This window comes from Meles meles, chromosome 12 (genome assembly GCF_922984935.1).
Source record: "Meles meles chromosome 12, mMelMel3.1 paternal haplotype, whole genome shotgun sequence".
NCBI lineage: Eukaryota > Metazoa > Chordata > Mammalia > Carnivora > Mustelidae > Meles > Meles meles.
In genome coordinates this window covers 13,941,049-13,957,089 of record NC_060077.1, presented here as the reverse complement: position 1 = coordinate 13,957,089, position 16,041 = coordinate 13,941,049, and the positions used below count along the sequence as shown (strand labels likewise).

Sequence of the window (16,041 nt, the reverse complement as noted above, 5' to 3'; positions counted from 1 at the left end):
TTACTTTTCATTCCTTTTTCCTTACAGATCTACTGACATAAAATACGAAACCCTCATAATTACAATAATTGTCACTCTAAGTAATGTATCTGTAACTGTCTCAATTGTTAAAATTAGTCTTCAGGGCAAGTCAGGCCATTTTTTTTTGTTTATTTCAGATGTTATTAATTACTTACAAACTATAATCATTAGTACAATTATGAATAGTATCTTTCTAAGTATGACTGGAATTTAAAGCATTGTTTTGAAAACTCTGACACCTTGTGTTGAACCTTGTTCTAGAAATGTAGAAGAATTACAGCTCAAACTTACCAAGGCTACTGAAAACGCAAGCTTTCTGCAGAAGAGTATTGGGGAGGTAACTCTCCAAGCAGAACAGAGCCAGCAGGAAGCAGCCAAAAAGCACGAGGAGGAAAAGAAAGAGCTACTGAGGAAGCTGGTGGACCTGGTAAGGAGAGAGTATATGAGACTAAGTGCTGGCGAGGGAGGCAAGGGCGGTGCAGATACAGCTGGGTGACTAACTGCTTCCCCCGGGGTTTCTGCAGGAAAAGAAGATGGAAATGAGCCACAACCAGTGCCAGGATCTGAAGGCCAGGTTTGAGGAGGCCAGTTGTGAGACAAAGGCGAGGCATGAAGCCGTGCTGCAGAGCCTGCAGAAGACGCTGTCGGACACGGAGGAGAGGCTGAAGGCCGCGCAGAAGGAGAACAGCAACTTGATGCAGGAGATGGCAGAACTGAAAAAGCAAGCCGACAAAGCCAAAGTATGTTCAGGGAGAGGAGCGCGTTGCCACGTGGCATCACGGCTGCAGCGGGGCGTACAAAACAGCAGCAGATGGGGTGGGTCGCACCGACCTTTACAGATGCTAACCTCTGAGCGCATGGCAGGATGGCAAATTACATTTTCCTGGCTTCCAGTGCTTTCTGCCAGCTGCTGCTCCTTTTCAGGGGTGGCGGTGGCTACCGTCCAGGTCTTTCTCCTGAGTGTCCTGTGTAGCCATCGCCCCCCACCCCTGCGCTGTGGGCTTCCCAGCTGTCCCAGAGAATCTTACGTTGTCTGAGCTCTCTCTACCTGCTTGCAGGAGACCCTGTTGTGGCCTCTGATCTTGGCCGTCTTACTGCACCTTGCACTGGGGTTAGGAGAGACATCGTGCAGCAAAGCAACAGGCTGAGGCCTAGTGAAGCAAGTGAGCCCTGGGGAGGTGGGGTTCCTATAGAGCACATTAGAATGAGGGCTCTAGAGAGGACTTTTATATGTCCCCGGAAGGCACACTCCTGTTATTAAATAGAGTAGAATTTAATACATTGTGTTTCATTTTATGGTGTCAGGATCATTTCTGCAACCCAGTATATTTTTTGACCCTGGTCACTTAATGAAGTTCAACCGTCCTACCAGTGTTTAACTTTTTCTTGCCACCATTGAACTTGCTCAAAGAAAAGTAAATACTTGTCTTTAATTATTTTTAATGTTTGTCTAGAAGTTTAATGAAAAGGAAATGTGAAAGAGCATACATGAGACTTGAAACAAACCCACCTAAAACTCGCTAATTAAATTGGACCATGATATCACATGTGCTATGTATGTATACATGCACTTTCTCTCCTCTCCGTGCCGCCGTCAAGGCTTCGTCCTCTCCCTGTAGAACATCTCCAGTTTTATGAGCCATTTAACACTGGATATAATTTCCAGATCTTTGGTCTTTGTGTTTCCCTTTTTCTGGACAGACTCCACTTTTTTAGTGTTTCCATTAAAATGCGGCAGTCTGACCAAACCACAGCATTTCAGTAGTTTGTGTGAAGGCTCATTAGTTCTGCTTCCCGGTGTTGTAAAATTTTTTTTTAATTTTTAATTTTTTACAAGGGTCATTTGGTTAAGATTGTTTCCCTTCCAAAGTTGTCTCGATATCCGATTCCTGCGGATGTCAGTGTTTGTCAACAATAGTGGCTCACAGACTATTTTAAGAATCTGATGATACCTAAAGATGTACTCTCCCCGCTCCCCCGGGGATAATTTATATGCTCAGCAGGTTTTTATATAAGATGTCAGGAGGTTCAGGGAGCCCACAGAGTTGCTATGTTTCCTCATTGAAGAGCCAGTGATCTGTAGCTGTGCTATCCAAGGCATTAGCCGCTGGACACATTAATTTGAGTTTGAATTTGTTAAATTTCAATAAATTACAGATTGAGCCCCTGAGTTGCACTCGCTGCACTTGACATGCTCACTAGTGGCTACCGTATTCGTGCAGACAAAGAACACAGACATCACTGCAGAAGGTTGTGGACAGCGCTAGGACAGATCATGTGGTCAAGTCATTTTACAAATCAGTATATTTTTTTTAAAAAAAACTATTCATTTTATTCAGCAAAGCCTAAAAATTGGTCTGTACTTTTAATAAATTAGACTTAATATTGGGATTAAATTGGTCAGGCCAGTGACTGTCCTTTAGAAGGTCAGGGTCTTGTGGTTAGTATGAAAAGCAACAGTGTAATTTCCCTCACCCCCCCCCCCTTTTTTTTGGTTAAAATACACTCACTTTTTGTAGTTCTCTGGTTTGGATTTTTAAAAAATTCTTCCCTGAGTTCTTCCTACAGTAGAAATAACTGGGAAGTTGGGAGGGCAGGAAAGACTCTCATGCCCCGATGTCGGAGTCAAACTTTTTTTTTTTTTTTTTTTTTTACTTTTTACCTTGTTAGGTAGCACTCAGGGATGATTTCAGAAGTGTTGCAAAGAGAAAATAAACCAGTAGGTAGACCAGCCCTTTGCAAAGCTAAACCTGCTTTGTATCAATTATCCTTTTATGGGCTCTTTTCATCTAGTTTTTTTCCTACCTTGTTATCCAGGTAGTTTCTATGACATTTATTGTAAAAAAAAAAAAAAATTAAAACTTTTACAATTTAGGTTACATTAAGTTATTTGGGCTCACATTTGTCTGCTTGATTTCATTTTGTTTCCATTCTTTCCACCCTTTGTCTCTGTAGTCGCTAACTTATTTGTTAACATCAGCCAAAAAAGAAATTGAACTAATGTCAGAAGAGCTGAGGGGTCTGAAATCAGAGAAGCAGCTTCTTGCACAGGAGGGAAATGCTTTAAAGTTAGAAAAAGGTTCACTTTTATCAAAGTTGGTAGAGGTGGAGGCCAAAATAACTTTGCTTCAGGAAGATCAACAGAAACTGTGGTCGGTCAATGAAACACTTCACTTAGAAAAGGAGAAAGTCTTAGAAGAAAAGCAAGATGCCGAAAAACTTTATCGGCAGGAGCAGGTCCATAAGGAATCCTTGGCCGTTGAGAGAGAACAGTTACTGGGAGAAATTAACACGGCGCAGGAAGAACTCCTGAAAATCAGTATGGAAAACGACTCTTTGCGGGCTTCCAGAGCAAGCGTGCAGGAGCTCGTGGAACAGCTCCAGCTCAGCAAAGATACTTTGATCGCAGAATCTAAGAAGGATCAGGAGGAAAAAAATCACCTGGAGGATCACATCAAAAAGCTCGTTACTGAAAACCTTGCCTTGGCCAAAGATAAAGATGAAATTATTCAGAAGCTCCAGAGCTCTTACGAGGAGCTGGTCAAAGATCAGAAAACCTTGGTGCAGGAGATTGAAGATCTCACCACTGAGAAAAAGTCAGCTTTGGAGAAGCAGTTGGGTCTTGATAACATGTGCCTCACCTTAAAAGTGGAAAGAGAAAATCTTCTCCAAAGCAGCAAAGATCTGCAGTTTGAGAAGGACGTGCTCCTTCAGGACCAGGAAAAGCTGAGTGCCAGCCTGGAGGCCGCCCTCCAGATCAAGCAGCTGCTCAGCACCGAGGCCAGTGGGCTCCGCTCGCAGCTGGATGAGGCCCAGCGGACTCTGAGGAAGGCGGAGCTGGAGATGCGGCAGCTTCAGGCCACAAACAGCAGCCTCACCAAGCTCCTGGAAGAAATCAAGACCAGTCGGGAGATCACAGACTCCGAGTGCATTCAGCTTCTGCATGAGAAAGAAACCTTGGCTTCCTCTGAGAGAAGACTCTCAGCTGAAAAAGAAGAACTCCTAAGTGAAAACAGGCTCCTTGCTGAAAAACTGAAGAAGTGCTCGGAGGAGGCCGCCCGGGTTGAGATGAGCCTGAACGAGAAGATCGCATTCCTCACTTCTGAGAAGGAGGTGGTCTGTCAGAAGATTACCAAGCTCAAAAAGCAGCATGACAGTCTCTTGAAGGAAAAGTCTGTCCTGGAAATGCAGAATGGAGATTTGCTTGCAGAAAGGGAGAATTCCGTGAAAACCATGGGAGATCTCCGAAGGAAGTACGATCAGGAGTCCGCCAGCAGAAGAATCATGGTGCACGAGAAGATGAAGCTCCTTGGGAATCTCAACACTCTGGAGAAGGAGCTTCAGGAGAGGAAAAAGGAAAACCAAGAGCTGGCCGTCACCAAGCACGAGCTCTCTCTGATGCTGAAAGAATCCCAGAGTGCCAGGAAGAATCTAGAAAAAGAGCACACGAGCACCCTGCAAGCCAAGGAGAGCCTGAATGCCGAGCTTCAGACGTGTTGTTCTGAAAAGAACATCCTGCTGAGGGACGGGCTGAGCCTACAAGAAGAGTGTCAGAGGCTGAACGAGGAGATCCGTGCCGTGCAGCAGTCCTTCGTCCGGGAGCAGGAAGCCAGAGCGCAGGAAAACGAGTCGTCCCTGTATGAAAACAAAAAGCTTCATGGGCGGATGGCCCTCCTAGAGCAGGAGCTGGAAGAGTTAAGAGTGTGTACTAAACAGCTGCAGTCCGAAAAGTTCATGCTCGTCCAAGAGAAGAGCAAGTCAGAGCAGAAAGTGGTGGAGATAATTAAGGAGAAGGAGCTCTTGAGTGCAGAAACAGCTCGGCTTGCTGCCAACATAGAGACTCTGAAGAGCGACTTCAGCACCTTGTCCAAGTCCAAGTTAGAGCTGCAGGAGCTGCACAGCTACCTCACCAAGATCCTGGACGACCTTCGGCTCAAGCATGAGATGACACTGGCTGACCGCGCCAAGGTGGTGCAGGACAACAAGAACCTGCTGGCCGAGAAGAGAGACATGATTCTGGCCAAGGAGGAGCTCCTGAAGGAGAAGGAGAAGCTGGCGGAAAGCTACTTCATCCTTCAGAAAGAGATTAGCCAGTTGGCCAAAACCAACAGCCACATCTCAGCCAACCTCCTAGAATCTCAAAATGAAAACCGTACTTTGAGGAAAGACAAGAGCAAACTCACTCTTAAAATTAGAGAGCTCGAGACTCTTCAGTCATTTACGGTAAAATGGGAGGGTCAGGGACCAGGCCTGGACTACTAACCCCCTTGCACTAACTTCCTAGCGGCCCTGGGCAGCTTGTCTTCGCAGCCAGCAGGGAAATGCACCCCACCCAAGTAGCTGCGCGTGTGTCTCAAGCTGTTTGACCACCCGAAGGGGCAGTTCTGTACTAAATCTCTAATTGCAGCTGTCTTTCTCCATTGGAAAGAATTGTGAACTGTGAATAAAAAGGATACATTTTTTAATTTAAGGAGAAATTTTCTTGAAAAAGTCACCTGTGGTTTTTTTTTTTTTTTTTGAAGATTTCTTTATTTGACAGACAGAGATCACAAGTAGGCAGAGAGAGAGAGGAGGAAGCAGGCCCCCTGCCGAGCAGAGAGCCCGATGTGGGACTCGATCCCAGGACCCTGAAATCATGACCCGAGTCGAAGGCAGAGGCTTTAACCCACTGAGCCACCCAGGCACCCTCACCAGTGGTTCTTTTTTTTAAAGATTTTTTATTTTATTTTATTTTTATTTTTAATTTGACAGACAGAGATCACAAGTAGGCAGAGAGGCAGGCAGAGAGAGAGCAGGAAGCAGGCTCCCTTCAGAGCAGAGAGCCTGATGCGGGGCTTGATCCCAGGACCCTGGGATCACGACCTGAGCCGAAGGCAGAGGCTTCAACCCACTGAGCGACCTGTGGTTCTTAAAAGATTAAGAACAGTAGTAAAATGGGCACATAGTGAAACATAGTATCTTCTGTTTGGCTTTTAACTGTTTTGCTTTTGTCTGTCCAAATGCAGTTGGAACACTCCAGTGAACTTTTCCGTGGCTCACCAGCCACGGTAGGGAAGGCATAATGCAGAATTCCCATCAGCTTTATTAGACTGCATGAAGTTGTAAAAAAGTGCCTAAAAATATTTTCTTTCTCATAAGAAATAAACAAAAAATTTTAATTTTTATAATTATTTTTATCTTATCAGCTAAGGATTTGTGTCCATATCCATACAATCTTTTTTATTCACAGCCATGTTTATATTCATTACCCACAGCTTCTCTCTCAGACTTTTCCATTTATTGCTTCTCATTAAACACTTGAGCCTTATGTTAATAATTGCCCAAATAATTTTTATCTTTACTTGAGAAATCCCCAACCTAAATTACAAGTTATTTCAAAAGCCCCACATCTGAAATAGTGAGAATAGTGTTTCCAACATACAACAGCAAATATGACAAAGGGGAAATTCAGCTATGTAAGGATGTTTCTGTTTGTTATCAGGGAAGTGAACGTTTCTCTCAAACAGGTCAGAGTGATGAGCGTGACTGTCAGTGTAACTTTGGAGCTTGCAAAGATGTAGGGTTGGAAGGGTCTGAAAATACGCAGATATCATATTGCAGTTGGCTTGTTTGAAGAACGGCATGAAAAGGATCTGTAGCTTGGTTCCCCTTTCATGGCTCGGTCTGTTTGCCTGAGCATTGGACTGGTGACTCGTTCTTAACCTTCACCACACAGACAGTGAGGGCTGCCTGAGCGGCACAGCCCAAGTGTCCCCGACGGGCTTGCCCAGGGCTGTCCTCTTTTCTCACGGTGCTTTCTTGTGTTCAGGCTGCTCAAACGGCAGAAGACGCCATGCAGATAATGGAACAGATGACCAAAGAGAAGAGTGAGACTCTGGCCTCCTTGGAGGATACCAAGCAAACAAATGAAAAACTACAGAATGAAGTAATCAGATTTAAATGGCTTTTTGTACAAAGGACAGCTTACCGACTTCATGGAATGTTTGATCACTAACTCAGGATTGTTTATTTTTTTGAAGTGTGGCCTCATACAGGTTTGATCCATGTTAGTGGAGTCGCATGTACACCAGAACCACAATAATATTAAATAAAGTGTATGACTTCATTACTCATTTAGTAGGGTCAACCTTTAAAAAAAATAATGAGGGGAAAACCCTGATAGTGTGGCTTTCTTTAGTAACTTCAGTGATGGGACTGTATCTTTGATCTGAAATCACACACATTTTTTTCCTCAGCGCTCTCCCAACTGGAGCCACTAAATTCCACTTCTCAGCCCTGAGTTTGACGTAGGCCTTTTCTTGGCATCACTCAGTCCTGGTTCCCTTTTGTGTCCTCTCCAAATAGCCACTTCTGGGTCTCAGACAGATTGTGGCCTGGAGATCACTTCGATTCTGTCCAAAGTGGCGTATTTCTCATTCTTCCTGGACCCATTTTTGTCCTCCTCCCCATGCCCAGCTCATACCAACCCTTCCTTTCTTCGGGAAGCAGTTACCTCTGAATCCTAAGTAGATGGATTTGCCCAAATCGTTATGCTTTTGAAAGGGATAGTCAGGTGAGACTATTAAAGCAAGGAAAGGGCTAGCCACATTGAGGAACTGCCGTGTTGAGGCTAGGCCTTCTCATTATGGAAGGTCAAAGATGGAAATCTGTAAAGACACACACATTTTGAGATGATCATAGGGCGAATACAACTGGACGAAGAACTGATAGTAGAACTGATAGTCCTAAGACAAGAAGAGAAAGCATTAAAAAAATCAGATGATAGTCACAGAAGCTAAAATAAATGAGAAGAGTTTAAGGAATGGATCTAATTTTTAAGGGTAGAATCAGGGAGAATTGTGTGCCTTCATGACATAGCCCTTGGTGTCCTTGTTATATAGCCAGAATACAAGACCGGATGAATCATTTTTTTGGACCCATTGTGATACTTGGTTTTTCTTATTCTGTGAATCTGGAATTCCAGATTCCTCTATTAATTGTAGAGGGCATTAAAAGGAATACTGTGGTGGTAAAACCATCCAGGCACTGTCTGGGACTCCTGACTGGTAGCATGTGACATGGCAAAGGTGTCTCTGACCATAGGAGATGATTACCCAAGTCCCAGGAAGCCGCCGTGGTGCCAGGAGCGCACCCTGGGCAGTGGACGGCCCTGAGCGAGCTCCGTCTCCTTGGTCAGGGCTCTGCACCTAGAACTCGGGTCACCTGTCAGAGCCTATAGCTGGTCATGTCCCCACTCGTTCCAATCATGTGCCGGCTGTTCCCACCAGGGCCAGGCCCTAAGTTAGCTGCCTCCCCCATGTGCAGGTGATGGAGCTGAACGAATGAATATGAGGCTTTTCAGCCTCACTTGCCTGGCTCTTTTCCCTGTCAGATGAAAGTTAAGATGGATAATCAAATATTGTCCCACCTACAGATAATTTGATTTGGAAGATTTTTGTAGTTGGCACTCCGTACATTTGGTACTAAGGTTGACAAATACATCTGAAATTACTAATCTGTGGGGAAGGAAAGGAGTTTTTGTTTTCATTACAAAGAATAATCCTTGCTGATGTAATGCCTTTGCAATTTATTTCTTGGCTTCTGTTTTTTTGTTTTTTTTGTTTTTTAAGAGCGGTCATACTTGAATAGCAAGTTGAATGGTAAATGTTGAGAATTGTAGCAAAATGAAAGTAAACTTTGGTTGTAATTCATGTAGCAATTTAGTTTGACATTTTGGCCAGGTGTACGGGAATGTCTGACTAAATGTAGGGAATGTCTGACTAAATGTACGGGGGAGGCTTGCAGTTTATAATGTCATGGTCATTTGTCATCTCCTTACCCGGTGAATTTTTTTTTTTTTATTTTTTGCAAGTGACTAATGTCACCTGTCTTTTTAGTGCACATTTGCATGAATAATTTGTCTATCCAGTCATGTCACTGGGAAGTGAAATAATTTCATCAAGCTTTTTTTTCTTGGTCTTTAAGTTGGATACACTTAAAGAAAACAACTTGAAAAATGTGGAAGAGCTGAACAAGTCAAAAGAACTTCTGACAGTAGAGAACCAAAAAATGGAAGAGTTCAGGAAAGAAATGTAAGTTCATTTCCTTTGAGAGAAACTGGGGGACTTAATATTGCAAAAGTTAGGACGAAACTAATTATTTAAAAAAATAATTTGACAAGTACTTAAAAAGTAGTTGCCCCTTTCCTACCCCCCAAATGTGGTAGCGTGCCTGGAAAGTAAACCCTGTAACTGTTTAGCTGGAAGGTAGCTAAGTCACAGCAGTAACCAGGTTAAAGGATCAAAGTGAATGTGTGCTGGCTGATAAGTGAGGGCAGGTGGCATTCGAATATGACTTTATGAAGAAAATACAAGAGGAATTGGAGTTTTGTTTTGTTTTTTTAAAGCAGTGTGCTTTAAAGATCTCTCAAAACCCTTTCTGTAGGGAGAGAAAAAGCATCTCCCTTTCAAGATTATCAATAATCTTGATTTTAAGAATAATCAAACCTTCTTGCATGGGAATCAGGTGAGAGAATTGTGGAAGAATCTTTCTAATCAAGGTTTATCCCTCAGTCTGCTGCCTTGATTTCAGGCAGACAGGCTGACCGTGTTTCCTTTGTCAACACCAGCTCCAAATCCCGGCCGTTCAAGTCCAATCGTCGTAATCGTTGGTGTTTATCAGGTATTTGAAATGATAGTTCGGGTGTAGAATTCATTTTGCTCTTCTGTTCTGAGAGCTACACCATAAACCAGCTGTGTAAACCTAAAAATTTAAAGCCAGTGAATGTGGTGAACGTTTGTGTCTTCCAAGCTAGGAAGGATACAGAGTCGGATTTACACGGCCCCCATCCTTCCAGGGCTTAAATTATTTGCTTCCGGTTCTGAGCAGACAGAGGCATGAGATCAGTCAGACAGTAGCACCACGTCCAAGTCTCCATCCTCAAGGCGAGTTGTTGCTCAAGCTCAGACTGAACCTAGGACACGTTGGGTTCTTCGGAGAGTTCATAAAATCCCTCTTCCGAGTGACTCGGGCCCGTGATCGATCCCTTCCTCGGTCTTTGTATTTTGTTTTTAATTTTTACTGAAATTCCAGTTAACATACAGTGTCGCGTTGGCTCGAGGTGCACAGTGTAGTGATTCGGCACTTCCGGACCTCAGTCTTAGTGTTAGTATTTCTCCAGACGGTGCTGAGAAAGTTCGCACCAGCTCCCTTCACATTCACAGACTTCTCAGCTTACACGTGTGCTCAGGACCAGGATGAAGAGCTTGCGTTTTCTTGGCCTTCTGAAGCCACAGCATGCAGGCACATAGAGGTCACCGTGATGGGAGCTCTGAGAGGGTGGCCGTGGGCGTGCTGCAGGGCTTTGCCTGTGACACAGAAAGGAGTTGGGCTGAGCTGGAGTGTTCAGAGCACTGTTGACTTGAGTTCATTTGTGTCACACAGGCAGCTGGTGAGGGAGGATGTGAGCAGCAGGAGAAGATTCCCTAACCAACCTCCCACTGCCATAACCCCACCTGTGAGCTATCTGGGCCGCACTAGGTAATGGAGGGGCAGGGTCAGCCTGGACCTAGCCGAGAGAGCCCTTGGGACGTCACTAAGACCCTTTTTCCCTGCAGTACTACTTAGCGGTCTCTCATCATGGCCATTGTGGGTCTAGTATTTGAGCGTCCAGCGTCCTCACTGTCACTCTCCTGTCACCTGCCCCCAGTTAATATGGGGTGGTTTAACCTCTGTGAAGAGAGAAATTTTCTGCCCTTCTTTGAGTGATTCCAGTGGATAATAAAAGCCTGGGCTCCTGGCTGTGGGCACAAAGGATCATGAGCGCAAGACTGTGGCCCCTGCTGCTGCTGCCTCTAACTGTGCCCTGTCACCTGGAGCCACTGTCCCCAGGTCTCTGAGTGAGGGGGATCCAGGACCACTGGGCAGACAGCCTGTGCCGCTTCTGCCTTTCCACCTTTCCACCTTTCCTCTGGCCCACCGGGCCTGAGGGAGTCGTGCCTTCTGTGGGTGACCTGGCACACTGTGGCCAGGGTTCCTTAGCCAGAGGGAAGAGCCGTGGGAGACACCAGTGACAGGCTTCAGAAGCTGGTACAGGGAGTAGGTTGGAAGAGCCCCTGCCCCCAGTGACTCATTGTTCCCTGCGATAGACTTGGCCACATTTCAAGGACCATCTAAAATAAATGTACTATGTAATGGGAATGGTGCTTCTCAAAAAAAAAAAAAAAAAAAAAGATAGTCATTTTACCCCTCCTTAGTTCCTCAGTGCCCAAAGCTAGAGAACAAGCAGCTGATGATTTCTCTGTGGTTCAGCATGTATCTGGGGCACTTTATGTCCTTCAGAACATTCCTGGTGTCTCCCCTCACCTGATAGGACTTCAGTTCCTGGAGGAAAATGGACCCCAGTGTAGACACTGGGGTTCTAATCTGAACTACTTCCTATGGAATATTTCCCTTGGCACTGGCAACTCAGTGCTTGTAGCTAAGAGTTCCTTCTGTGCTATTTATTAGACTGGTTTTAGGAAAATTTTTGGCTTTGGTTAGCTAAGTCCTATTTTCAGGTGGAGAGAAAAGATGTTTTCCCCCTGATATATAATTTTAAATCTTAGGGAAAATGATACAAGCAGTTTAATTGTTGTTCTTAATTACTCACCTGACACAGTAATAAATCTAGAATAGATTTAGCATGGCCATTAATTGATTTATGATAGACCTGTAAGTAGAGTGTTTGCAAGTCAGTGTGAAAAATACGTATTTGCCTCTCGGTTTTAAAACTGGGCTAGTTTTCTGTCATGTAGAAAGAAAAGTAGCTTTAAAAATTGTTAGAAATACTTTTAAGTATTTTCAGAATGATTCCCTGGAGTATTTCCGGAAATGGGGCTATGAGAACCTTCTTCCTGTATGAAATGTATGTACCCGCTACACTCTAAAGAAAAATGAAAAGGTGTTTCTATATTTGAATCACAGCTGAGGTCCATCGCCAGATTTAACTCCAGTTCTCATGCTTCTACAACTTACTGAATTTATTATTTGGGGAAAATCTCTTGCTTCCCTGAGCTTCAGTTTTCTTATCTTTAAAATATAGATAATATTAGCCTCATTGGGCTTTGAGGATTGATTAAGTGTTCATGAAAGCATTGTATAGATTTTATGTTGAACAAATAATGCTTTCATAGATCAGTACTTTAAAAAATTTTGTAATTTCTTTGACTTCTTATTTTAATTTTCTTTACTGTGGGCTCTTAATAGAAATCAAGGATTTAAAAAGCCATTAAGGGGCACGTGGGTGGCTTAGTTCGGTTATCTGACTTTTGATCTCAGCTCATGTCTAGATCTCAGGGTCCTGAGTAGGGCTCCATGCTGGGTGTGGAGCCTACTTAGTAATAATAATAATAATAATCAGCCATTAAAAGATGAAACTCTTTAAGAGAGAGCAGGATGACCGTCCACCCAGATGCTGAGTCCAAACCAAACATCTCCCAAGGAAGGCAGTGACACCTGGGAATTAAAAAAAATCATCTTAAGTAAAATCTTCAGATTTGTCAAGAGTTGATGGACTTGGGCCAGAAGGTGAACTTCAGCTATTGTGTGTGTGTGTGTGTGTGTGTGTGTGTGTGTATCCATAATTAAAACCAACCCTCCTAGCTTTTGAATGATCTGAGGCTTAAATCTCTTCTGTTTTTCCTCACTTGCTATGTGGACATCTCTGTAAAAGACCTCATTTAATGTGCTAGGACAGTTTTTGTGTAAATATATTCCCCTAAATCTTACCCTGGTAGGCATATTATAGGTGGATGGAGAATTAAAACTCAAAAAAAAACTGAAGATGCCAGGCATTGCCACCCATTAGACAATTGAAGTTAAAAATAGATGTGTTCCTGCATCAGCAGATGGATTCATACCCAGAGGACTTGATTCAGGATTCAGCCATGTATGACAGCTCCCTAAATGGAGTTTAGCCAGCACAGACTTAAAATTCATAGTGGCATTAAAATCTTCTATGACAGAAGACTAAAATCCAGTGATCAAACAAAATATTTTCAATATCCACGTGTAAAGGATAAGAATTTGAGATATATATTTTGGATAATTTTAATATTGGGAAGATGTCTAACACATACACTTAGCCTGTTCACGTTTTATATGCTGATATTTGTGACACAGGTCAGCAGGCTCTATTTTTATTTGCTGCTTTTAATTACAAAGTAACATTGTGGAAAGAATACAATCAAAATGAAACACCTGTTATGTAATTGGAAAACTGCATTTCCTTTGGGCATTTCACCTGGAGAGATGTCCTAAAAATATACTCCGATTCACGCTAGCACTTGACTCTGACAGATACTGGCAAATGGGACCATTAGACTTTTATTTCTGCCAGAAAAAAAAAAAAAAACAACAGATTACAGATCTGTGTAGTCAGAACAGAGAACCTTGACAGCAAAGGAAATCACTTTATCAACATAGTGGGCTTTCACGTAATTTTCTAATGGAAATAGTCCTAAAGACCAGATGACTGACCGTTTCGCTTGTCGTTTATTTTATAGTAACAGTGCCTTTTGCACGGGGAGTGTTTAGATAGAAGTGGGTTAGTGTGGGTGGAGAGAGGGTGGATATCGTGTTTATTAGGTTTAAGAAGAATGTAATAATTGTGGGCGTCAGTCCTCCTCCCGAGGGGTTAAAGCCGTTTAGCCTCTCCTGCACGTAGATACCGCTGCCTCCTGTTCTTATAGATCCTATCAGGCACGTGACCCAGATATATTTTCCTCAGTGCTGTGAAGCCCGTCGTCTCCCACAGTTTCCTTGCCTGTCTTGTTTCTATGGTAACCCTGCACTCACTGTCCTTGCAGAGAAACCCTCAAGCAGGCAGCAGCTCAGAAGTCCCAGCAGCTTTCGGCATTGCAAGAAGAGAACGTGAAACTTGCTGAGGAGCTGGGGAGAAGCAGGGACGAAGTCACAGGTCATCAGAAGGTCAGTGGGCCTGGGGGGGAGGGTGCCTAGCTCTGCCCTGCTCCCGCCCGCTGCCGTCTTCAGGGTGCTTGGAGGTCCCTTGGTGTGGTTGGGTGGCTCCAAATGGGATTCCAAGTTGCCTGTGTGATGTGTCTTCTTGCCTTCAAGTGTGCTGCTGTAGGACTTAGGGTGGGAGTTGACAGATTTTCTTTAAAAAAAAAAAAACAACAAAAATCCCCAAAACCAAAAAAGACCAGTAACAACACAGGGAACTTGCAAGCAAGTAGAAAATACGATCTTTATTAGACAGTCTCATAGCATTACATTTAAATGGAAAGGAAGGATATTGTCTCCCCACTATTATTGCCTGGATTTCAAAATTACTTTGCTCTTAAGGTTCCTTTTTTCTTTCATCAGAACTGGTTTGAAGGAAGCAAATTCCCAGGATAAGTGTTTGGTGTGGGGGTTGGCAGCCGTTTTTAAATAGAACTCTGCTTTTCTTTAAAAAAAATTTTTTTTAAGCATTTCCTAATGGAACTGTGTATGTATGTGCAATTGTGTGCACATGTGTTTATGTGTTATGTGTTATCCCCAGAATGGGCGAGAAGCTCACCACAACCCATTGGCTTCTGTATTTAAATCACAAAGATTTGTGATAAGTTCATTAAACACTGAAACAAAACTGATTTTAAAGAATGCCATATCCTGCTTTTAATTCTTTCCGAGTTGAATCCCAGGGCTAAATTGCTCATCACATCTGATCTCAGCAGATTCTTAAAATGAGATTTTTAAGAGAATTTTACTGTGTGGTCATTAATTCTTGGTTTATATTTCAAGAGAGTCTTTTCCCCCCAGCATACTTGGCAAAGATTAATTCTCACTCAGGATGGAGTAATTTGGGGTAGTTATATGGAGCACCTATCGACGCGGTGCAGTTTGTGGTGCAAGCTCTTTTTAGAGAGTTGATTTCAGACTTTGAAGTCTTTATCGTAGTTTCCCACAATATTCTTCACAAAAGAAATGTCACTTCTCTCCAGACTCCAGGATGGCAATGACGCTTTTGGTGTTAATAACTCACATTTACTGGCTCTTACTATGTGACAAGCACAAATAAATGACAGCTATCATCTCACTTAATCTTTACAATAATTCTGGAAGATGGCCCTGTCTTTATTTCTACTTGTAAAAGAGGGAACAGGAACATGAAGATAGTAAGCTGCTTACCCTTGTTTAGGTAATAGTGTCAAGAAATGTTTGCCATCTAATGATGTGGGTCTGGAAAAGTTGACTTAAGTGGGGCTACTGCCCTCTCCTTTGGTCAGTATATGAGAAACTGGAGTTCATGAAAATGGAAGCCCTTTGACCAGATGAGGTCCTTTTTTTCCTGGCACAGACTAGAGCATCTAAACATATGGTAGCTCTCTCAGGGTGTCTGTACGTTCTTGCAGGAGAAGGATCTCTCAGAGGGGCGTCTCACTTGACCTCCTGGAGCATGTCTGGTAGAGAGAGCAGATTCCATACATGGGAGGAACAGAGAGATCATCCCTTCCTCTCATGTTGTGACCTTAACTGGGCTGTTGATTACATTCCTTGCTTCTGTCACTCAGAACCGGAAAGCAGTGGAAGGAGACATCATGCTTCCTCAGGCAGAGCTTTGCAGGGCTCGCTGCCTCCCATGCTCTTCCCTTTTGCATGTTGGCATTTGAATTGCCTTCCTTTGGAAAAGGATTTAAAAGTCAGTGGCTTCGACTGGTGTTACCAGACAGGTGTGCAAAGATCAACTAAGAAAAGTGACTTCCCTTTAAAGGACAGATCGTTAGGCCCTTCGTAGTTCTGTATTTTACTCCGAGGAGAAATAAATGGGCATGAACTCAATAATAGGCTTCAGTGGTAGACCTTGTTAACAATGATATTGATCACCATGGAGGACTAGGGTAGTTCTTCCCTTGAAATAAATAAATACAAATATAAATATTTTATACACACACACACACACACACACACATAATGTCTGTGTTTTTCATTTCAAAAATAGTGGAGAGACTCACCCATCCAAAATAATTTAGAAGCAGCCTTAGTCTACAGAAGACTGAT

At 43.3% G+C, this 16,041-nt stretch overlaps 1 protein-coding gene across 3 annotated transcripts in view; it reads left to right on the top strand.

The window, feature by feature from the left end:
* CLIP1 (CAP-Gly domain containing linker protein 1) overlaps positions 1-16,041 on the top strand; it is a 122,272-nt gene that overhangs the window by 80,740 nt on the left and 25,491 nt on the right. For 2 of the 3 annotated variants that reach the window (XM_046024180.1, XM_046024178.1), the window contains 5 exons: positions 283-448; positions 546-761; positions 6,830-6,946; positions 8,986-9,092; positions 13,848-13,968. In XM_046024180.1, the coding sequence (XP_045880136.1) occupies positions 283-448; positions 546-761; positions 6,830-6,946; positions 8,986-9,092; positions 13,848-13,968 (727 nt within the window). Of the gene's footprint in view, positions 1-282; positions 449-545; positions 762-2,976; positions 5,245-6,829; positions 6,947-8,985; positions 9,093-13,847; positions 13,969-16,041 lie in introns of all 3 variants that reach the window. The other variant, XM_046024181.1, reaches the window with a different exon arrangement.